Source organism: Rhopilema esculentum, chromosome 13, assembly GCF_057945365.1.
Source record: "Rhopilema esculentum isolate cy_ngs chromosome 13, ASM5794536v1, whole genome shotgun sequence".
Classification (NCBI taxonomy): domain Eukaryota; kingdom Metazoa; phylum Cnidaria; class Scyphozoa; order Rhizostomeae; family Rhizostomatidae; genus Rhopilema; species Rhopilema esculentum.
The window spans coordinates 2,485,034-2,502,369 of NC_142827.1; the positions used below are offsets into that span (position 1 = coordinate 2,485,034).

The 17,336-nt window shown below is 38.6% G+C and overlaps 3 protein-coding genes across 3 annotated transcripts in view; 2 read left to right on the plus strand and 1 right to left on the minus strand.

The window, feature by feature from the left end:
* Positions 1-4,405: 4,405 nt before the first annotated feature.
* The window catches only part of LOC135691587 (uncharacterized), a 30,630-nt gene continuing 17,699 nt past the window's right edge, over positions 4,406-17,336 (minus strand). The window contains exon 13 of the mRNA XM_065209473.2: positions 4,406-5,753. Coding sequence (XP_065065545.2) covers positions 5,146-5,753 — 608 coding nt within the window. The 3' untranslated portion in view covers positions 4,406-5,145. The remainder of the gene's footprint in view (positions 5,754-17,336) is intronic.
* Positions 9,130-11,001, plus strand: LOC135691590 (uncharacterized). The gene is made up of 3 exons (XM_065209477.2): positions 9,130-9,289; positions 10,210-10,386; positions 10,675-11,001. The coding sequence occupies exons 1-3, from the start codon at positions 9,241-9,243 to the stop codon at positions 10,866-10,868; spliced, it is 420 nt and encodes a 139-aa protein (XP_065065549.2). The 5' UTR covers positions 9,130-9,240; the 3' UTR covers positions 10,869-11,001.
* Positions 13,496-17,320, plus strand: LOC135691589 (uncharacterized). The gene is made up of 3 exons (XM_065209476.2): positions 13,496-13,651; positions 15,819-16,316; positions 16,559-17,320. The coding sequence occupies exons 1-3, from the start codon at positions 13,603-13,605 to the stop codon at positions 17,179-17,181; spliced, it is 1,170 nt and encodes a 389-aa protein (XP_065065548.2). The 5' UTR covers positions 13,496-13,602; the 3' UTR covers positions 17,182-17,320.

The following is a 17,336-nucleotide window of genomic DNA, read 5'->3' on the forward strand; positions in this document are numbered from 1 at the left end:
CATTGCTTACTTGTTCAGAGTATGGACATCAAGAAAATGTTGGTGGTGGCAAAACGTTGTTCAGTGAACTTTTTCCCTGTTGAAGAATGCGCGCGGGAAAACTGGCAACAGGGCATCTCTTTACCTTTGAAAATACACTTTTCATAGCCCTAACCGCATCATCGTATGAATTAGAGTGTATTATCAAAGAATGGCTAGAACTGCTAGGTTTATCACAATCACCGTACTCCCGCTCTCTATAATCGTCTTTTTTATCGGAACTAAAGCTATTCTCTTCAGAAGACTCGTCGTTACTAATGAAATGCCTTTTTCTGCTTTTCGTCGAATTGAATGTTAATGTTTGATTTGAAGATTAATGAAGATTTGAATATGGAAAATAAATTGACGCCAAATCCAATCCATTTCATCAATTGCGCATGCGCGAACTGGGCAATGTTCAGTAGATTGACAAAACAACTGAACATTTCTTTACAACATCTATGAACAAAAGAAATTTAAACCTGTCCACTGAGCATTTTTGACTGCCTTCAAAATCGACTGAACAACACTCAACATTGCTGAACAAGACTGAAGGACGTAGCAAAGCTACGCAACATTTACACCGGCCATTTGTCCAGTGCATGTTCAAATAACATCAAAACATCCATGAGCTACAACAGCCTTCGCAAGCCCTTTGAGCTGGGCAGTTAGCATCCTTAAATCTTTATAGCCTTTGTTTGTACGTAGTGACGTAGCAAGACTTCAGTCACTAAATGCGGTTGAAGTTCTAGGACATTGTCGTATAGCATCGATATTTTTGGAATCAGCACCCCAAAACTGGCCGAAGTCAGATGGTCTCACAAATTTTGCACTTAGGGGACCTAACTCCTCTTTCATCGCTTGGTGTGTTGCAGTCTAACAAGAATTTTCCGTCACAAATCGAAAAGATTAAAAGTTCCAGCCTTGAAACTACTTTTCCTCAATAAAGTTTGTGTTGGAATGTCATTGAATTAAACTGAAGTAATTTTGCTAACAATTTTACAAGTTTTGCTTTATGTCTAGAAACAAAACAAATGCTTTCTAAAAGTACCTCATTTTCCAATTAGAATACAGTTCAATTCTTGGGGGTTTTATCCAGTTGTTGAATGGATATTTTTGCAAAGTGTTAGCTTTGCAAGAAGTTATTTTTGGCTAACTCAAAATGCAAACAAAGATGTGCTATTAACCGGAGTAATTGATGGGCTTAAAAAGCATACTTGCAGTAATACAGAGATAGTGAAGTTACAAAGCAAATTTAATCACTATTACCACAAGTATTACAGACACCTCATCAAGTGACAGAACACTACAAAAAATCTATTTCAAGAGTTACTTCAGCAACTAAAAACAAATGAAAATCTTTCCTATGGGATATGACTACTTCTGAAACTAATTTAGAGAATTCTACAGGCCTGCAAGTCACTTATCAGGCAACAGGCCAATTTGCCCTCAATGATTAAGCTTTCCCACAAAAATTTGGAAACTGGAGATCTGATTGACAAGTACATTAACTCCTATCCTTCTTCTCGCCTACACTAACATTTGAATATTGAGAAATCGCATACTTAATTAAAAATTTACAAACTGGTCTTAATTTGACTACTTACAAAGAATTTTAGTAGCCCCCTAGAAAAATGGTAAATCGGGCATTGCTTATGTTTTTGGTGTTTGGAATAATGACAAATTATGACTGATCTCAATGAAACATTTTAGCATATAATTGATAAAGCCTTGTTATCTGTGATAGGCTTCTTCTATTCTTGAAGGTAGGTATTTGCTAGAAACTTACGTTTTATCCTCAATCACTCTCATTTTGGAAAAAACCAATAAAATTGTTTGGTCATGTTTCTAAACAGTTCGTATGCTTGTCAGTTGTCAAATGGTAAAAGAGCCTGAGTTCTAATATATATGTGGTCCATTTAAAAAGTGTGGTCAGAGCATTTCCCCATTTTGACTGGTTAAAATTGTGCATTATTACTGGTTAGAATACCTTAGAACTCTCCAACAATATTCAAAGAGTGGAGATGGCAATCATTATTTGAATTGTTCTAAAGAATTGGGTACTGTAGAGCCAATATAAGAATAATGGTTTCATTTTTGGGTCTTTTTGGGTCCAATTTCTTTTTCTTTTATTCCAAAAACTCTTGTCTTTTTTAGAACTAGATAATTTCAAGCATTCTCAAATACTCAATTTTGCTGAACCTTCTTAGCCTTCGAATTTTGTCTCCTCAATAGTCCCTCTTCAATATTCATTTTTGGATATCTGTAATACTACTGTGCCAAGACCTTTTCGTTTCATGTCTATATCAGAGATTTCTTTTCCTTATTATCAAATGGTCCAAGTCCTACCTTCCTCATTGTGAAGCACTTTCTTATAAAAGTATGCGTAGTACATTTCAAGTGTCCTAAGTGTACTTATAGAAGAAGGAAGGCAATCTTGACACTGGTGACAATATCAACAAAACTACTTAGGCTAGGCCTTGTCTTTGGCAAACTTGCCGATATGATAGGCCAACGTATAAGAATGTAGCTTACATCACTCAAGAAAAGAGTTACCTTGCTTTGTGCTTGATATCGGCTTTGCAATTCCTGTCTGCAAGTCATCTGCATTGTTTTCCATCTTCCAACTTCGATGGCTTTCCATTTTTAATAACGGACAGGGCAGTTTCTGCGCGGGAACTTCTTCGAGCCTCGTTCTCGAATCATGCTTACCCAAGCAAAGGCACAGGAAAAACAAAAAGTGAAATGGTTGAGAATGAGGAAAAGTGTCCAATAATACGATGTAGTCTTCTCTCAGACAGGGCAGCACTTTCCACTGGACCGGGCCAGGGGGCCCACAAACGAATAAGTTTTTAATATGGTATCAAAGGGGTTCTCTTGTAAGAGTTTCTTAACAGTGAGCAAATACACACCCTTAACGTGTGCAAAATTTTAAAATTGAAATGGATGATTCCATCTTATACTAACTGACATGGCACCCTAACTTCACGAAAGAAGAGAAGGATGCTCTTCACAACCTTGTCCATCATAAAAAAATGTGAAATTATCAAATGTTTTTGCCAAAAACTATATATATTCACCAACCTCTTATGTTACCACTTATTTCATGAGTAGATTGAAAGAGCAAATTTTTTGCAATAAAGCCCTCTCCGAAGATCGATAAAAGCAAAACATAGTTTGTGCAAGGCTTCAATGGCGGCGCCAGCTACTGCAGAGTGAGAGGGTAATGGGTGCTGCCCGTGAGACCATGTCCTATCGGCCTCGTTTCAGTGCTTTGTAGCAGGTCAAATTTCCTTAGGAAAAATTACCTAGTGCTTTTTAATCCGTTTTTAGACAAAATATGTAGACCATGTATCGACAAATATGGGGGAGGGGGGCTATTACATCCCATACCACCCCTTGGCGCCGCCCATTCAAGGCTTCATGTACTAAAAACAACACCTTATTATGAGAAAACATCGAAAATATGCACGTTTTTCGATACCTTTTTAATTACTTTAGGAAAATAGCCAGCATTTCATAGGAAAGGGCCGAGAAAAAGAAAATATTAAAAATCTTTGCACCAGAGGATGAAATCATGCAAATCTGCTGACAGACAAAGTAAAAACTTGAATGTAATCGACGAAAAAATTGAAATAGATTTGAAAATGTTCATTCAATAAGCACAAAAGGTCAAGCGCAAGAAACTACTGTACTGTACCTCCCCTGCAAGGTTTTCTCCAGAAACAATTTCGGCACTAATTCTCATGTGTCATGCTCTTTCCTAGTAATGTTGGGCCAAGACGTGATAAAAATTCAGTTTTTGAACTCCTTTTTATTCACAACTCCAAGCCATCTCGATAAGTCCCGATATCAAAACTTTGTCCCAACATAGTAGGAAAATTGAGACGTTTTGTTATGATTAAGGACACATGGTTATCATAAAAAATTGAGCAAATAACTCGAATTTTTCATATAGATAGCAAAAAAAGTATTTCTTTGACACATTGACTGAATTTTCTGTAGCTACAGAGCCAAAATTTAGACTTCGAATTTATTTTTCAATGACTCGTGACATTTTTCATTTCAGTTTCTAAAAATAAAGTACTCGAACTTTCACACTTGTTGATAGGTAGGGCCCGTATATGCCTGGGCCCGGGGCGCTAATAATGTTAATGCAGCCGTGCTCTCATAATCATTTTTCAAGTTTTTCGAACTTTTTCCAATTTTTGTTATTTGAGCGAAGCATTTCAGCACGATTCAACAAAAGCATCTAAATGGCTTTGAAAAAAGCAAACATTTAGTAAACTAAAGCTTTTCGTCTGACACTCTTCAGAGTTTAAAACGTCAGAACATAGATCGAAAACTCTACGCTAAGAAATATATATACCCAGTAAAAGCATCTAACTTTACAATTAGAATCTAGGCAGCGTGTATTGAAATGTACATAATTATCGAGTAAATCTGATAACATCTAATTAGAAAATATCAAGTTTATCTGATTATTACTAGCGAGCAAAATCATTCAAGATATATTACAGAAACAGAGATTTAAAAAAACATGATATGTGGGGAAATTATCCAGCAGCAGCTTTCTTTTTTTCTAAAACATAAAACCACTATTCCCAGAAATAAATGGTAGTTTCAATGCAATAAAAAAGCTGTAGATAGAAAAAAGAGCATTAGATATCTAACTTAGCCTAAGAAAAGCTAGGCCAAGCATATCTGGCTTCTAAAATTACATCCAATTCAAATTAACAACACAGTTTTGGCTTCATATTTTTAAAGTCTCAGAAACAATTTCATATACAAATAATTTCACGACGCTCTGAAACACAGCAAAATTCTAATTTAAATGTTCTTCAATTCTTCAGAAGGTCTTGAAAGGCCAAGTTCTTAATAGACAATCATAGAGTAGAAATGTCATAAACTGCAAAAACTCCACTAAGACACCTTGTACAGGAAAAATAGTACCAGAAAGCACTGGCAATTCTTAAATATAAATTAGAGACCGTTTATGGAAGGGGAGGGGTGCGTAATTCACTCTTGCGCAAGATGCATGGGGTTCCCACATAATGCAAAGGCAAGCAGGAATATAAAGATAAAGGTGCGCATTGGTATTATACTTAACAAGACTATTAGATGGCTTTAAATAGCTTCACTGTAGATCTGCTCCTCTTGTGCAGCAACGAAATCGCCCGCTTCATAGGGTTCACTGTATTCAGCGTAAGGACCACCGTCTGCGGGTTCCCGCGCATACTTGCCTCCAGACTCATACAATACGCAGCTCTGGCCTCGGAATGATCGATCATGAACTCCACTCGCAGCGTCCATCTTTCCATCGTATGGCTCACAGTATTCTCCAAGGGCTCTGGGTTCTATACCACTTTGCATTGAAGAGCCTTTCACACGGTCAAGTGTCAAGCATTCATATATACTGTTTTCTTTAGCTGCCAGAGTTGCGTCGTCACCAAGCGCGGTATAATGAGTATCAGATCTACCAGATGGAACACGTGCCACGCTTAGGCTACTCTTATTTGAGCGATCGCTATTAGAGTCATTCCAAAGGCAGCCTTTAATATCGTTTGCTGGTACATATGCAATGTTGTGCCCATCAGCAAGCTGATGATAGTGAGGTTCTGATTTTGTTGAAGAGGATTTTGAATTTTGTGAAAGCTGAGGTACAATATTGGACACCAAATCTCTTTGACAGTTTTTTATAACACCACCGACTTCATCGTAAACATCAGTTTCAACTAAAGCAAATTGAGAACATGCTTTTAGTACAGTAGATTGACATAACGTATCTCTATATAACGTACCTTTTGTAACGCTACAACACTTCTTGCAACGTTACGTCATGTCTCGTTTTTAACGCTACGTTACCTCACGTTTAGTAACGTTACGTAAACTCACCTTTTGCAATGTTACGTTACGTCACATTTTGTAACATTACGCTACGTCACAAAGGCCGAGATACAACTTTTTGTTTGGGGGGCCAGCTCTGATAAATAAGTGTAAAAACAGCCACATTTTACAAAATAAAAGTGCTTTACTTATACTAATCAAGTTTTTTTAAGGGGGGAGTGGGCCAGGGCCCCCCTGCCCCCCGGTATCTCTGTCCTTACTACGTCACAGCAAAAGCTGAGTTCTACTTCATTTTGGCACTAAAATTTCGATGCTGTCAGACATCATAAACAACAAGCAAATATTGAAAAATAAAGAATAACAGCAGAATAAAAGAAAGCGATAAGAAAAAAGCACTGAAACAATACAGGGTTGCAACCACAATTACAGAAACTCGTCAATGCATTTATTCTGATTGTCAAATACTAAGGCTAGCTTTAAACAAGGAACGCAATTTTGAATAAAAAGTCCGTAATCTGTGATTTTCCTGGCTCCTACCGACGTTTACAACTTCATTGTCAGGCAAACAGTTCCATCTCTACTCGTTTTAAACTACATTCTTCATTTTACACTTTGACAATTCTAGATGATAATCCAAGGACGTGTCACATTTCACAGAATTCAGATTTTTTTAAATGCTGTAGTTTCGTTTCGTTTCGTTTCGTAGTAGACCCACGTTTTTCGGGGTTGGATTTTACAAATGCTAAAGGATCTCGTCTTGCAGTTGCAGTATAGGGTTTCAACATGAATCAATGCACAAGTGAAGTTATGGGGTTGTGTAAATGTAAGCCCACGACAGTGAATGTTGCCAGGCCATAGAAAAGAATTATCTATAGAAAGTTATTTCTATTCTGCGGCCGGGCCGAAGCCGCAGTCAACCCCGACGCTCAAACATTTACCGAAAACTTCTAAGGAATGCAGTGGGCATAAAACCCTGTGAAATTTGAGCCAACAAAAGGAGCTCCATTAGTCAATATTTTTTGCAACTATAGTAACAGTTTCATAGGCTTTATTTGGAAGTGACATTAATCTGTTTCAAAAATCTTTATCCTATGAAAGGGTGGGGTGCCCAAATGAATTTCACGCATTTTGACAGTGTGGTGAAATGAGAGGGGCATTAAGATCTTATGTGGTTGAAAACCATCTTTTCCCAGAATAGTTGTGATTGTTGGAACGCCGCGGTTTTGCTGAATTTTTCATCATCAAAAATTTCATTTAATAATAAAAACATCATCAACTTCCACAATCTTTTTCGTGGTCACTTGACACAGCTTGACAACTGGCTGACATGGGGTTATCGTGAGATGACAAAAACATGCTCCAAATCTCTTTATCCACATAATTACATGGTTTTTCATAAGAACAACCCTTATAAGAAACATCAGATCGAGAGTTGCCCAAAAAAAAGAACACCATAAGAAACAAGGCAGGCTGAAATTCAAAAAACTCACAAAAATTCCAGCGAAATTGAAAAATGAAAGAAGAGCAACAGAAAGGCAGAAAGCGATCAACAAAATAGCATTTATTACTTTATCAAGCACAGATTATGTCCGGATACTACCATGTACAGAGAATTCCATTAAAAAATAAAAGACAAAATAAGAAACTCGTGAGACTGAAATTATGCTAAAAAGAAACTCCAGCCAAATGTTCTTATAAAAAAGCGTGTAGCTCCAAGGTTCTTTGAGTTGCAAAGCTCTTATTACGAGCAAGGACCGCGCACCAGTTTAAATGTGGGAGGGCTAAAAAGGTGTGACCGGAAATTTTTTGAGACCACGCCCTCTAGAACGCCGAAAAACGCCCCTTTTAGAAAACACTTAATTTTACGGAAGTTATATAAACATTCTGGTTCAGAGAATATACCAATAGCTATAGAAGTAGATGAAATTAGCTTGGGGATAATAAAACATCAAGAAAAACACCTAGAAAATGACCAAAAAGGGTTCCCAATCAAGAAAAACTGCTACTCCTTAGGAGTATACTTTCCAATATTGCGCTAAAGCATAGCTGGAGTCAACAAAAAAATTTCTTATCTATTATTGCAAAAAAGTGGAGGGGCTATAGCCCTTGCTAGCCCAATGGCTGCGCAGTGCCTGATTACGAGATGTGGCAAAGGACTAGTCAACAGTTTAATTCCCTAAATGCATAATTCCGACCATCAGCTAAGAATGAGCCTAGTATTTTATCATTATAAGAATAATAATCTTTGATTACAATGCTTACTTCAAGAAACATTATGAAAATGAGGGTGAATCGCGGAATTCAAATAAACAACCAAGCCTCTTTCAGTCAATGTTGAATGTGAAACAGGAACAACTCTGTAATCTGAGTAGGGTTTTTCCATAAGAAACTATTCACGGACTTTGATACGGCTCAAATAAAAAAAGGATATTTGCAACCCTGTAAAATATTTCTACGGGACATTTCACTTCCTCGTCATTGTTGTCCATTTATATTCCTTTCTGTATGCCCTTTTTGTGTAGGTAATACTCATTTTTGTTAAAAAAAGGCTCGTAAAGAAATCAGCTTCATGCTAAATTAAGCCATATTATACAAACTTTCTTAGAAAAATATATTAATTTTTGCAGAGCTTGGATGTTCCTAAAAATGTGCGACTCTGAGTCTAAAATTATTAAGAAATCATTCATAGGCGACACAACGTGTAAACCTGGCCAGATTCAAGAAAGACAGCCCAAGTCTTGCTGCAAAATGAGAATATTTTGGGAAATGAAAAATTCTACAGCAATTCAAGCTTAAGGAGTGTACCTTAGAATACTTGCGTGAAAGTCACGTTTGTCTTGGTTTCTCAAGAACCCATTCAAATAAGAATTTTAACTTCTGTTGAAACTCGAGCCTGGCTATGGTCTGTTATAAATGATTAGATTTCACCAGTTTTGAGCCTCAATTTTCTTGGAGGATCTAGGTGATCTGATAAATTCATTTAAAGGCAAAAATGTTTTTTCCTTAGCCTTTCCTAATTGAACTTAGCGCAGCCACAATGCTAGTTCCTAACAGTTAACTAACCCCAACTTAATAAAAGCACAACTTTGAAATACGAATATCCACTGCTAAACAAATATCAATTTATAAAACTTATTTCATTCAGAGAATTTGAGCAGAGAAAACCACTCAAGCGGCCGTTTCGGCCATCGATCTTTGGCCGAGGGTTGCTAGGTGCAGAGATATTTTAAAACTCCTCTGGGCAGAACTCATTTAAGAAAGCTGTGAAAGGTCAAAACACTCGTATTACAAGACAGATATCGTCTATAAAATGACAAGGACATGCATTAAAGTTCACTTTCTCCTGGTTGGCATTCAAGACAGACAACCAACAGAATGAAGTTGTTCGTGTTCCTTGCTCTGTTCGTCTGCCTCCTGGGCTACTGTAAGTATATGTCTTATTAAATGGTAAACCCAGCAATTGTGAAAGAATATTTGTAATCACCATAGTTACACTGAGCAATATTGCGACTACAGGTTTCCTGGAGAAGATCATCTCAAAACTCTAATTTTAGCAACTACGATTTGCTTTTGATTATCATTTTCAACACTACAACCTCCCTCAAATGCGAGGAAAGAATTCCACGGTAAAACGTAGTCAGTATCATTCGATTCAAACGCACGCATGTCCGAAGCATCAATAGTGTTAGCATCAAAGGATTTCGAATGTCTTTACTTTCCTACATCCTTTTTTGGTTCACGACTTTCCTGGGAAAAGGCACAAGCACACGACGCGCCACTTATTGTAGTGTAGCGAGGCTTTTGACAAGAATAATAATACCATTTGGTTTTGGTATCTAAAAAAGTAAGATGTGACTTTTGACGAACTGATTGTTGGGCAAAAACAAGTCTGGTCTTTTGACTTGAATAACTCAGTTCATTCGAATGACGTGGTTCATTCTCCGTCTACCGTGCTTACTTTAAATCGTTATTTTTAATAAAATACCACCAAAAACCTAACCTTGTTGACAGTTTCAGACAAGAACCTCTAGTGAATCTGTAGAACGCAGGGCGGGAACTATCTCTCCGCCCTCTTTCGCCACCCCTCCAATAGTCGACCTAGATTAACAAAATGGCTATTCCAGAGCTATCAACTTTACATTGAGCAGCCGAAAACAAAAGCTTTTGATACCTTTAATGGGCAAAACTGAGGAAAGGTTACAATTGAACACATAATCATCTTATAGGCAGCCAAAAGTTACAATGTGATTTACTTAGGTCGTAACATCGAAACACTGTATTTTGACACGGTGCAAATGGAAACAGACAAACCCACAAACACTAAATTTTTATTAATTTTCACAGCCAAAGCTGCTCCAGCAGAAGAGGACAATGAAGTGTCAGCTGACGACGCGGTGATGAACCCGAAAGAGGAACAAGCAAATGAAGAGAGCGACGAGGAAGACCAAGGCGATGAGCCAGAGGAAGATGTCGAAGAAGGAGAGGTGGTTGAAGGAGATCTCAGCGAGCCTGCAGAATCAGGTAGCTCGCGTGGAAATTATGTTTTTATTACAATGGATGGAAATAATTGATTAGATTATTATTTCTGCATAAGAAATAAAATTTTCCAAAGTCAATGTTCTGCAACCACCTTATTTTGGAGATGTGCTTGTCCCATTTGTTCATTTATATGTTAATTTATGATAATGTATGTCACTTTCACACCTTCACGGTCAATAATATGGGACACACGGGTTTATACATGAGTTTCAAAACACGTTGTTGAAGAGCTCAGAACACTGCGTAAATACATTATCTTTCACTCAACAGACGGAAAAGCGGCTGACCCGTTTTTCTGGGGACATAGAAGACGTTACCATCACCATAGAAAGTGCACTCGTAAAGTAGTAGTTGTCGTTAGACGTCCACGCAGACACCGAAGGAGGTACTACTTCAGAAGACGCAGGTCATATGTGAGAAGACGCAGATCATACGTGCGAAGACGCAGATCCGGAAAGAAATAAACAGCTGCTATTGATAGAAAGGACTTTTGTTAGAAATAGTACAAGCATTCATAGAATGTATATACTTTGAGTAGATGGAGTTTGGATGTAGAGATAACTTCTAAAGAGCAATTTCTTCTTCAATGAGGAAGTACGCACGTCGTTTTCTCAACTTATGATTCTGCCTTCATTTTATGTAGAGGGGCTGGGTTAGTTTATGGGCAGGTTAGGTTATTGCATGAGGGATATTCAAGTATTGTATGCACGAGGAAAGATAAGGTCAGTATAGAATCACGCAAAGAGCAGAAAACGCAGAGCTTAGTGCCAATAAAATTATATGTAAAATTTATCGTTCTATACGGGTGCAAAAAATTTTGAGTTTTTCTCAAAGTATATTTTCGTCGCGAGGAAAAAACGAGGGTGTGGTTTTCTCCACAGCAAACCCCTCCATCCGCCATCACCATCAGATGACGCCATGAGAAATAGAGCTCCCTGATTGGCTAGTCAACAAAATGTAAACAAACCAAAGAACCTATTGCTACAAAATCTGCCCTTGCTGGTCAGTATACTGATTTATAAAAGACCACAGCTCAGAATTGTTGGTACTCAAATGAGTGACAACGGTTGGGGTCTTCAATTTAGTGAGTCCTTAGGTGACCAAAAAAGTTAAGAAAAAATGGTACTGATCAACCTTGAGAAATTGCTTCAAAATCCTACTTTTAAAGATGGGATGAAAACAATTGTTTCGATTAATTAGACAACTATTCCATGTTTAATGGACACGGGAGAATAAAGAGCTCTTTGTGACTTCTTAGGTGTCCTATTTCATGTAATCTCGTGTTACCTTTAAAATTCGCTTTTTGACATTTGAGAAACCTTTAAGAAACATTTTGCCTTGAAATCAACAGAAAAATTGAGGAACAGAGTGCTGATCTCGAGTTTAGTTTCTTATAAAAAAGAATGCAGTGTTGATAGTGTCATGAAGACCATGACCTGCCTTTGTTGGATATTTTTTAAGTGTGGTCATAGTAAAAAAAACACTTTTCTGACGATGAAAAGTTTTGGTGACTTCAAAGTTAGCCTAAAAGAGTGCGTAATAAGCTGAGATTCTTCTTAATCTTAACTCAAAATTGAGAGGAAGGCTTCCTTATAAAAAAGCTTTGCAAATGAAATACACGATGTATCAATAAGTTTTCTGCAATCTTCCAGTACTAGCATTCTTAACTGGGGATTAACGTGGTCTGGGAGATTAACGTAAATTCTACTGTTATATAGTATAAACACAGTGGGTTTTTGAATGAGCGCCCCGGCCCATGGATCCCCCCCCCCCCCCAGGTTTGCAGGCATTCAATTTTAGACTGATTAGTTTTGGAAATCTTCTCAGACCGCATGTAGCAAAAAGAAGGCTATACATTCGACAGAAAGTGGTGCTCATGCAAGAGTGGCGCTTAACAACTTTTTAACTGTTTTGAGAGGGTGCTTAATCGATGGGGGCGAAGAACGCTCATTCGAGGAGGGAGATCACTTTTGGGGGCGCCTGTCAACTTTATGACTGCTTAAGGGGGGCGCTCATACGAGTAGGGTTCTCAAATAAAGGAAGACAATGAATTGAGGATTTACGGTATTCCGATACGACCACGCAGGTGAATGACTGGAATACAATCTACACAGCAAATTTGTTGACTACAAAAGTTCAATTTGTCGGGACATAAAATTTATGGCGAAAAATGAAAGAACATGAACATATTGAGGAATGATGCAGGGTGCTTTATTCAGGTTTGCAAACATTTACAACCCATTGCTGCTCAGAAACTGGCTTCGTCCAACCAGTGGTGTAACGGAGCAGTGTGGGTCCCTTATTGAAAGTAGCGTTTTGGGACCCCTATACTTACCTAAACTTGACTGAGGTTTTAGAGCCTAAGTACTCACTCTACGGGGTTTTCCTGTAAAACCAAAACATCACATGAAGAGAAATTCTGCTGCCTGAGAGTTTTCCTTTGATCTTTATCTAAGCTTTCCTGGATTTCCACCCAGGGTATACAGATGGGGGTTGAACATGCATTTGAAAACATTTTCAGCTTGTTGGAGAAAATCAATTAAATTTTCAACATCTGGTATATTCTCATAAATTAAATACAAAATTTTATTACGATATGCATGTGCTTCACGGGGCCTGAATGCTTGGGGGCCCTTAGTTTTGTACATAAAGTGCACACTGTGTATTAAGCCACCGGTTCGAGCTTTGTTCAATTATTGAAACAATTTTATTAAAGCGATTATGTATCCCAATTCAATGAGCAATAAAAAGTCTGCAGAAAATCTGCTGACATTTTTCCTCTTCTTTTTCTTCGTGCAGTGACCCCGTTTTCCCTTAAGGCATATCCCTGTCCCTGTTTTTAATTTGAGCAAAGTCCCTACTTCGTCGTGTAGGCAGTTTCCTTACTTCATCGTTTGTGCAGCGCCCTTTTTCATCTTTTTGGCATATCCCTACATTGTCCTTTGAGCTTGTTCTTGTTTTGTCCTTTGCTTGATTTCTCTTTTTCGTCCTTGGGGCAATTTTCCTGTTATGTCCTTTGGGCAGCAGTGCCGCTAATTCAACCACCTAGATTGCAAAGGATCCTCCAGAGCCTTCTGTATACTCCTCAACAAATACTGACTCAGGTTACACAAGGAACGCATATATAACGGACAACAAAAGACCAAGTCTACAGAGTGCAGTGCCCCTTGGTTAGCGTTGAAAGAGGGCTGCCAAGACATGATCAAGATCGCAATCTTCGCTTTGCTCCTTTGCCTCGCAAGCTACTGTAAGTATGAATTGACGGTTTGTTTTCTAATCTTTCAAATAAATGCCGAAAACATTAACATAGTCATTGGCAACCTTTCGATTCAGAGACTGGCCAACAGCAAGAACAGCCTTTCGTCGGAGTTAACACTTTTCTATAATACATCACAGGCTGCATGTCATAAACAATAATGTAAAACATGGAAAGATATTCTTTGGTTCTCGTTCTCTACAAAATGTCTACAAATTTTGTAAAAGGCAAATGTAAAGATTCCGACTCAAACATCGTCCAAACATACGCTCTTGAAATGAAGTGATACTAGCTTTGCCAATCTCTTGAACCCAAATTATAAGATGAACATTAAGTTTTTCATTTTCAATTACCAACCAGTAGTATTATGTGAATTCAGCTTGATTTTTTTGGGGTTAAATGTGTACAGAAGTTGGAGATAGCCTAAACAAGCCCACCGAAGGCCTGAACAACGAAATGAACTGCGAAAATACCTAAAAAACGTTTCCCTCGGTTTAGCAAACTCCCGATATAACGAACTATTTTCTGGTTCCTCTCACTGTTCGTTATATCGGGATTCCATTGTAATTCCATTTGATTCTACATAAAAAAAATTGTAAACCAAACCGAAACTGGTAGGAATTGTCTGCTTTCTTACCGTGTCCTGTGATGCCTCTCATGTTTTGACATATGAGCAGTCAACTTCCTTGAAGTTAATATTTGGGCGCAGCATGTTAACAAACTTATATTTATAGACTCTGCCAAGGAGAAAGAGGGGGCTATAAGTCCACAAAGGAGGGGTTCGACTTCTGTCAAAGAGGGGAAGGAGTTGACCAGAATGTTAACGATCAAATGCAACCAAACTGATAACGAGTGGATTTCTGAACGACGCCTAAGTATAGCGAGGCGTTCTTCGAGTCTGCAACAACAATGGATAGCTTTAAATTTCCTATAGACAGTCCCACAGGACGGACCTGCCAATCGCCCACATTCTCGGCTACCCACAAGTATACGGTTGCTGATTGACCCTAGGTTAGTGGTTGGTCGTAGAGATTAACGGTTGCTGATTGGTCAAAAACAAATAACCAATCAGTGCGTCACATTCTTTCGAAATGGCTTTTCCATGTTTTTTCAAGCTTTGCAGCACCAAATGCTTATTTTTTTACTGATTTGAAAAATTTAGAGTAGGGGGTAAGATTATGGACAAGTTACAGCCGTAAAGCAACTGAAGCCTTTTTCTCACGATGTTGCTATGTAAAATAAACGATTGGCTCAAAGACACGATGCCCAGAAACGAGAATGGTACTCAGCAACATAAAAGAAAAGTGGCAACACAGTGCCCGCGCCACTGGGGACCGAGGGCAATGCCCCCACTTTTCATGCTAACTATAGGTATTAAATCCCCCTTTTAAGCATTGAATAGATAACTTCCTTTTCTGCCCCCCCCCCCCCCACTTTAGAATCGGTGGCGCCGGCCATGCAAAAAGAATGCAACGATTTAACATTGTCCTTGATAGCAATCATTGTTGAAATAGAACATATCACGTAAACAAAGCATACTTGGAAAACTCTCAAGAAAAATTTCCATCATATCGAACTCATGACCTTATATCTGGGAAAGATAAGTCTATGGAAAACAAAGAAATGTGCAACAGAGTTTACACATGACGATGGTGTGCTATGTAAATTCTCTATCAGTCATTGGTCACTTGCAAAAGAACGGATTATTATAATCAAAACTGAATAATCGAAGATCATTTGCTCACGTTTCTAAGTGGCCTATTCCGATCCACAACGGTGTATACATCTTCGTCAAGGTGGGGGCATTTTACCACGGAAAAAAGTTGGCGCCAAAAGGTTGGTTTTGATTTGCGCCGAAATTTTCTACACAATTCAATTCGCTTCGCTGTCAGAAACCAAACAACAAGTTGAAGCGCTCTACGGGCGCATTTTGGACGCATGTAACTGAATTTAATTCGCTGCGCCCATAACGCGCGATCTTAACTACACCTAAATTGCTATTTTTTATCAATATTCTGACGTTTTACGCTCTGAAGAGTGTCCGATTAGAAGTTTTAGCAGGACTTAAGATGTTTGCTTTTTTCAAAGCTATTTACATTTTATGTTTTCTTTAAAAGTTTTCTTGAAAACGACATGACGTTTTGCTATATCTTGACAGGCAATGCTGCATCTGTTAATGAAGAAACATTGTCCAAGGATGTAGCCGCAGAGAGTACCGCCGAACTCAGTAACTTGGAAGGACCTAGCGTGGAAGCAGCAGGAAAGGAAGACGCAGGACTGGAAGACGCAGTAGAGGAAGATGCAACGCTAAAAGAACCAGTTGAGGAAGGTGCAGGAGAAGATGATGCAGGAGAGGAAGTTCCGGAAGAGGAAGACGCAGGAAAGGAAGACGCGGAAGTTGAGGACGCAGGAGAGGAAGATGCAACGTCAAAAGAACCGGTGGAAGAAGATGTAGAAGATGATGCAGGAGAGGAAGATGCGGGAGAGGAAGACGCCGGAGAGAATGATGCGGGGGAGGAAGATGTGGGACAGGAAGACGCAGAAGGGGAAAACGCGGCAGCGGAGAATGGAGTTGAAGAACCACAAGAGGATGTCGCTCAAGATGAAAATGAAGATAACGATATGACGGAAGATCCTAATGAGCTCGTTGAAGCTGGTGAGTATTAATGGGAAAGATGAATTTCATATCAAACAGTCCAGCCAGATAGCTATGCTTGTCCGCAGCAAACTTACAGTGATGAATATGAGCAACAGCTGGATTTCATGACAAATTGATATTTCTCTATCATAAATCAAACACACTGTCTTTAGCGTAAACACTATTGTGTATACATGTAAAGCTGGCGTGCTGGTTGCGAGCAGTTTTATGAAAAATTTCACTTTTTGTGCATTCCACAGACAAAACAGAAGCAGACCCTATATTCGGGTCGAGAAGAAGATCATACGCGCGAAGGCGCAGATCTTACGTAAGACGACGCAGATCTTACTTAAGAAGACGCAGATCCTACGTGAGAAGGCGCAGTATACTCCTTGGAAGGCGCAGGTCGTACGTAAGAAGACGTAGAATACTCCTTAGAAGAAGAAGATCTTATTTAAGAAGACGCAGATCCTACATGAGAAGGCGCAGTATTCTTCTTGGAAGACGCAGGTCGTACGTAAGAAGACGAAGGATACTCCTAAGAAGAAGATCGTATTTTAGAAGACGCAGCATACTCTTGGGAAGACGCAGATCATACGTGAGAAGACGCAGAATATTCCTTGCAAGACGCAGATCGTATTTGAGAAGACGCAGATCTTACATCAGAAGACGCAGTATATTTCTTGCAAGGCGCAGATCATACGTGAGAAGACGCAGAATATTCCTTGCAAGACGCAGATCGTATTTGAGAAGACGCAGATCTTACATCAGAAGACGCAGTATATTTCTTGCAAGGCGCAGATCTTACGTGAGAAGACGCAGATCCTATGTGAGAAGACGCAGATCTTACGTAAGAAGACGCAGAGTATATGGAAAGAAGTAGATTTCCATTTACCTTAAAAACTCCATTTATAAAAGGAGAAAACTTTCTACTTAGAATGAACGGTACTTGACTATATCTGAGAGTATTAATAAGATCTGTGTAGCAGAAACAATTCTTTCTGTTTTATTCTATAACGATATATCCAACTCTTTCCT

Coding starts and splice junctions, on each gene's coding strand:
- LOC135691590 (XM_065209477.2), top strand. CDS start 9,241: ATGAAGTTGTTCGTGTTCCTTGCTCTGTTCGTCTGCCTCCTGGGCTAC. Junction 9,290..10,209: donor CGTCTGCCTCCTGGGCTACT/GTAAGTATATGT, acceptor TAATTTTCACAG/CCAAAGCTGCTCCAGCAGAA. Junction 10,387..10,674: donor CAGCGAGCCTGCAGAATCAG/GTAGCTCGCGTG, acceptor TTCACTCAACAG/ACGGAAAAGCGGCTGACCCG.
- LOC135691589 (XM_065209476.2), top strand. CDS start 13,603: ATGATCAAGATCGCAATCTTCGCTTTGCTCCTTTGCCTCGCAAGCTAC. Junction 13,652..15,818: donor CCTTTGCCTCGCAAGCTACT/GTAAGTATGAAT, acceptor ATATCTTGACAG/GCAATGCTGCATCTGTTAAT. Junction 16,317..16,558: donor TAATGAGCTCGTTGAAGCTG/GTGAGTATTAAT, acceptor TGCATTCCACAG/ACAAAACAGAAGCAGACCCT.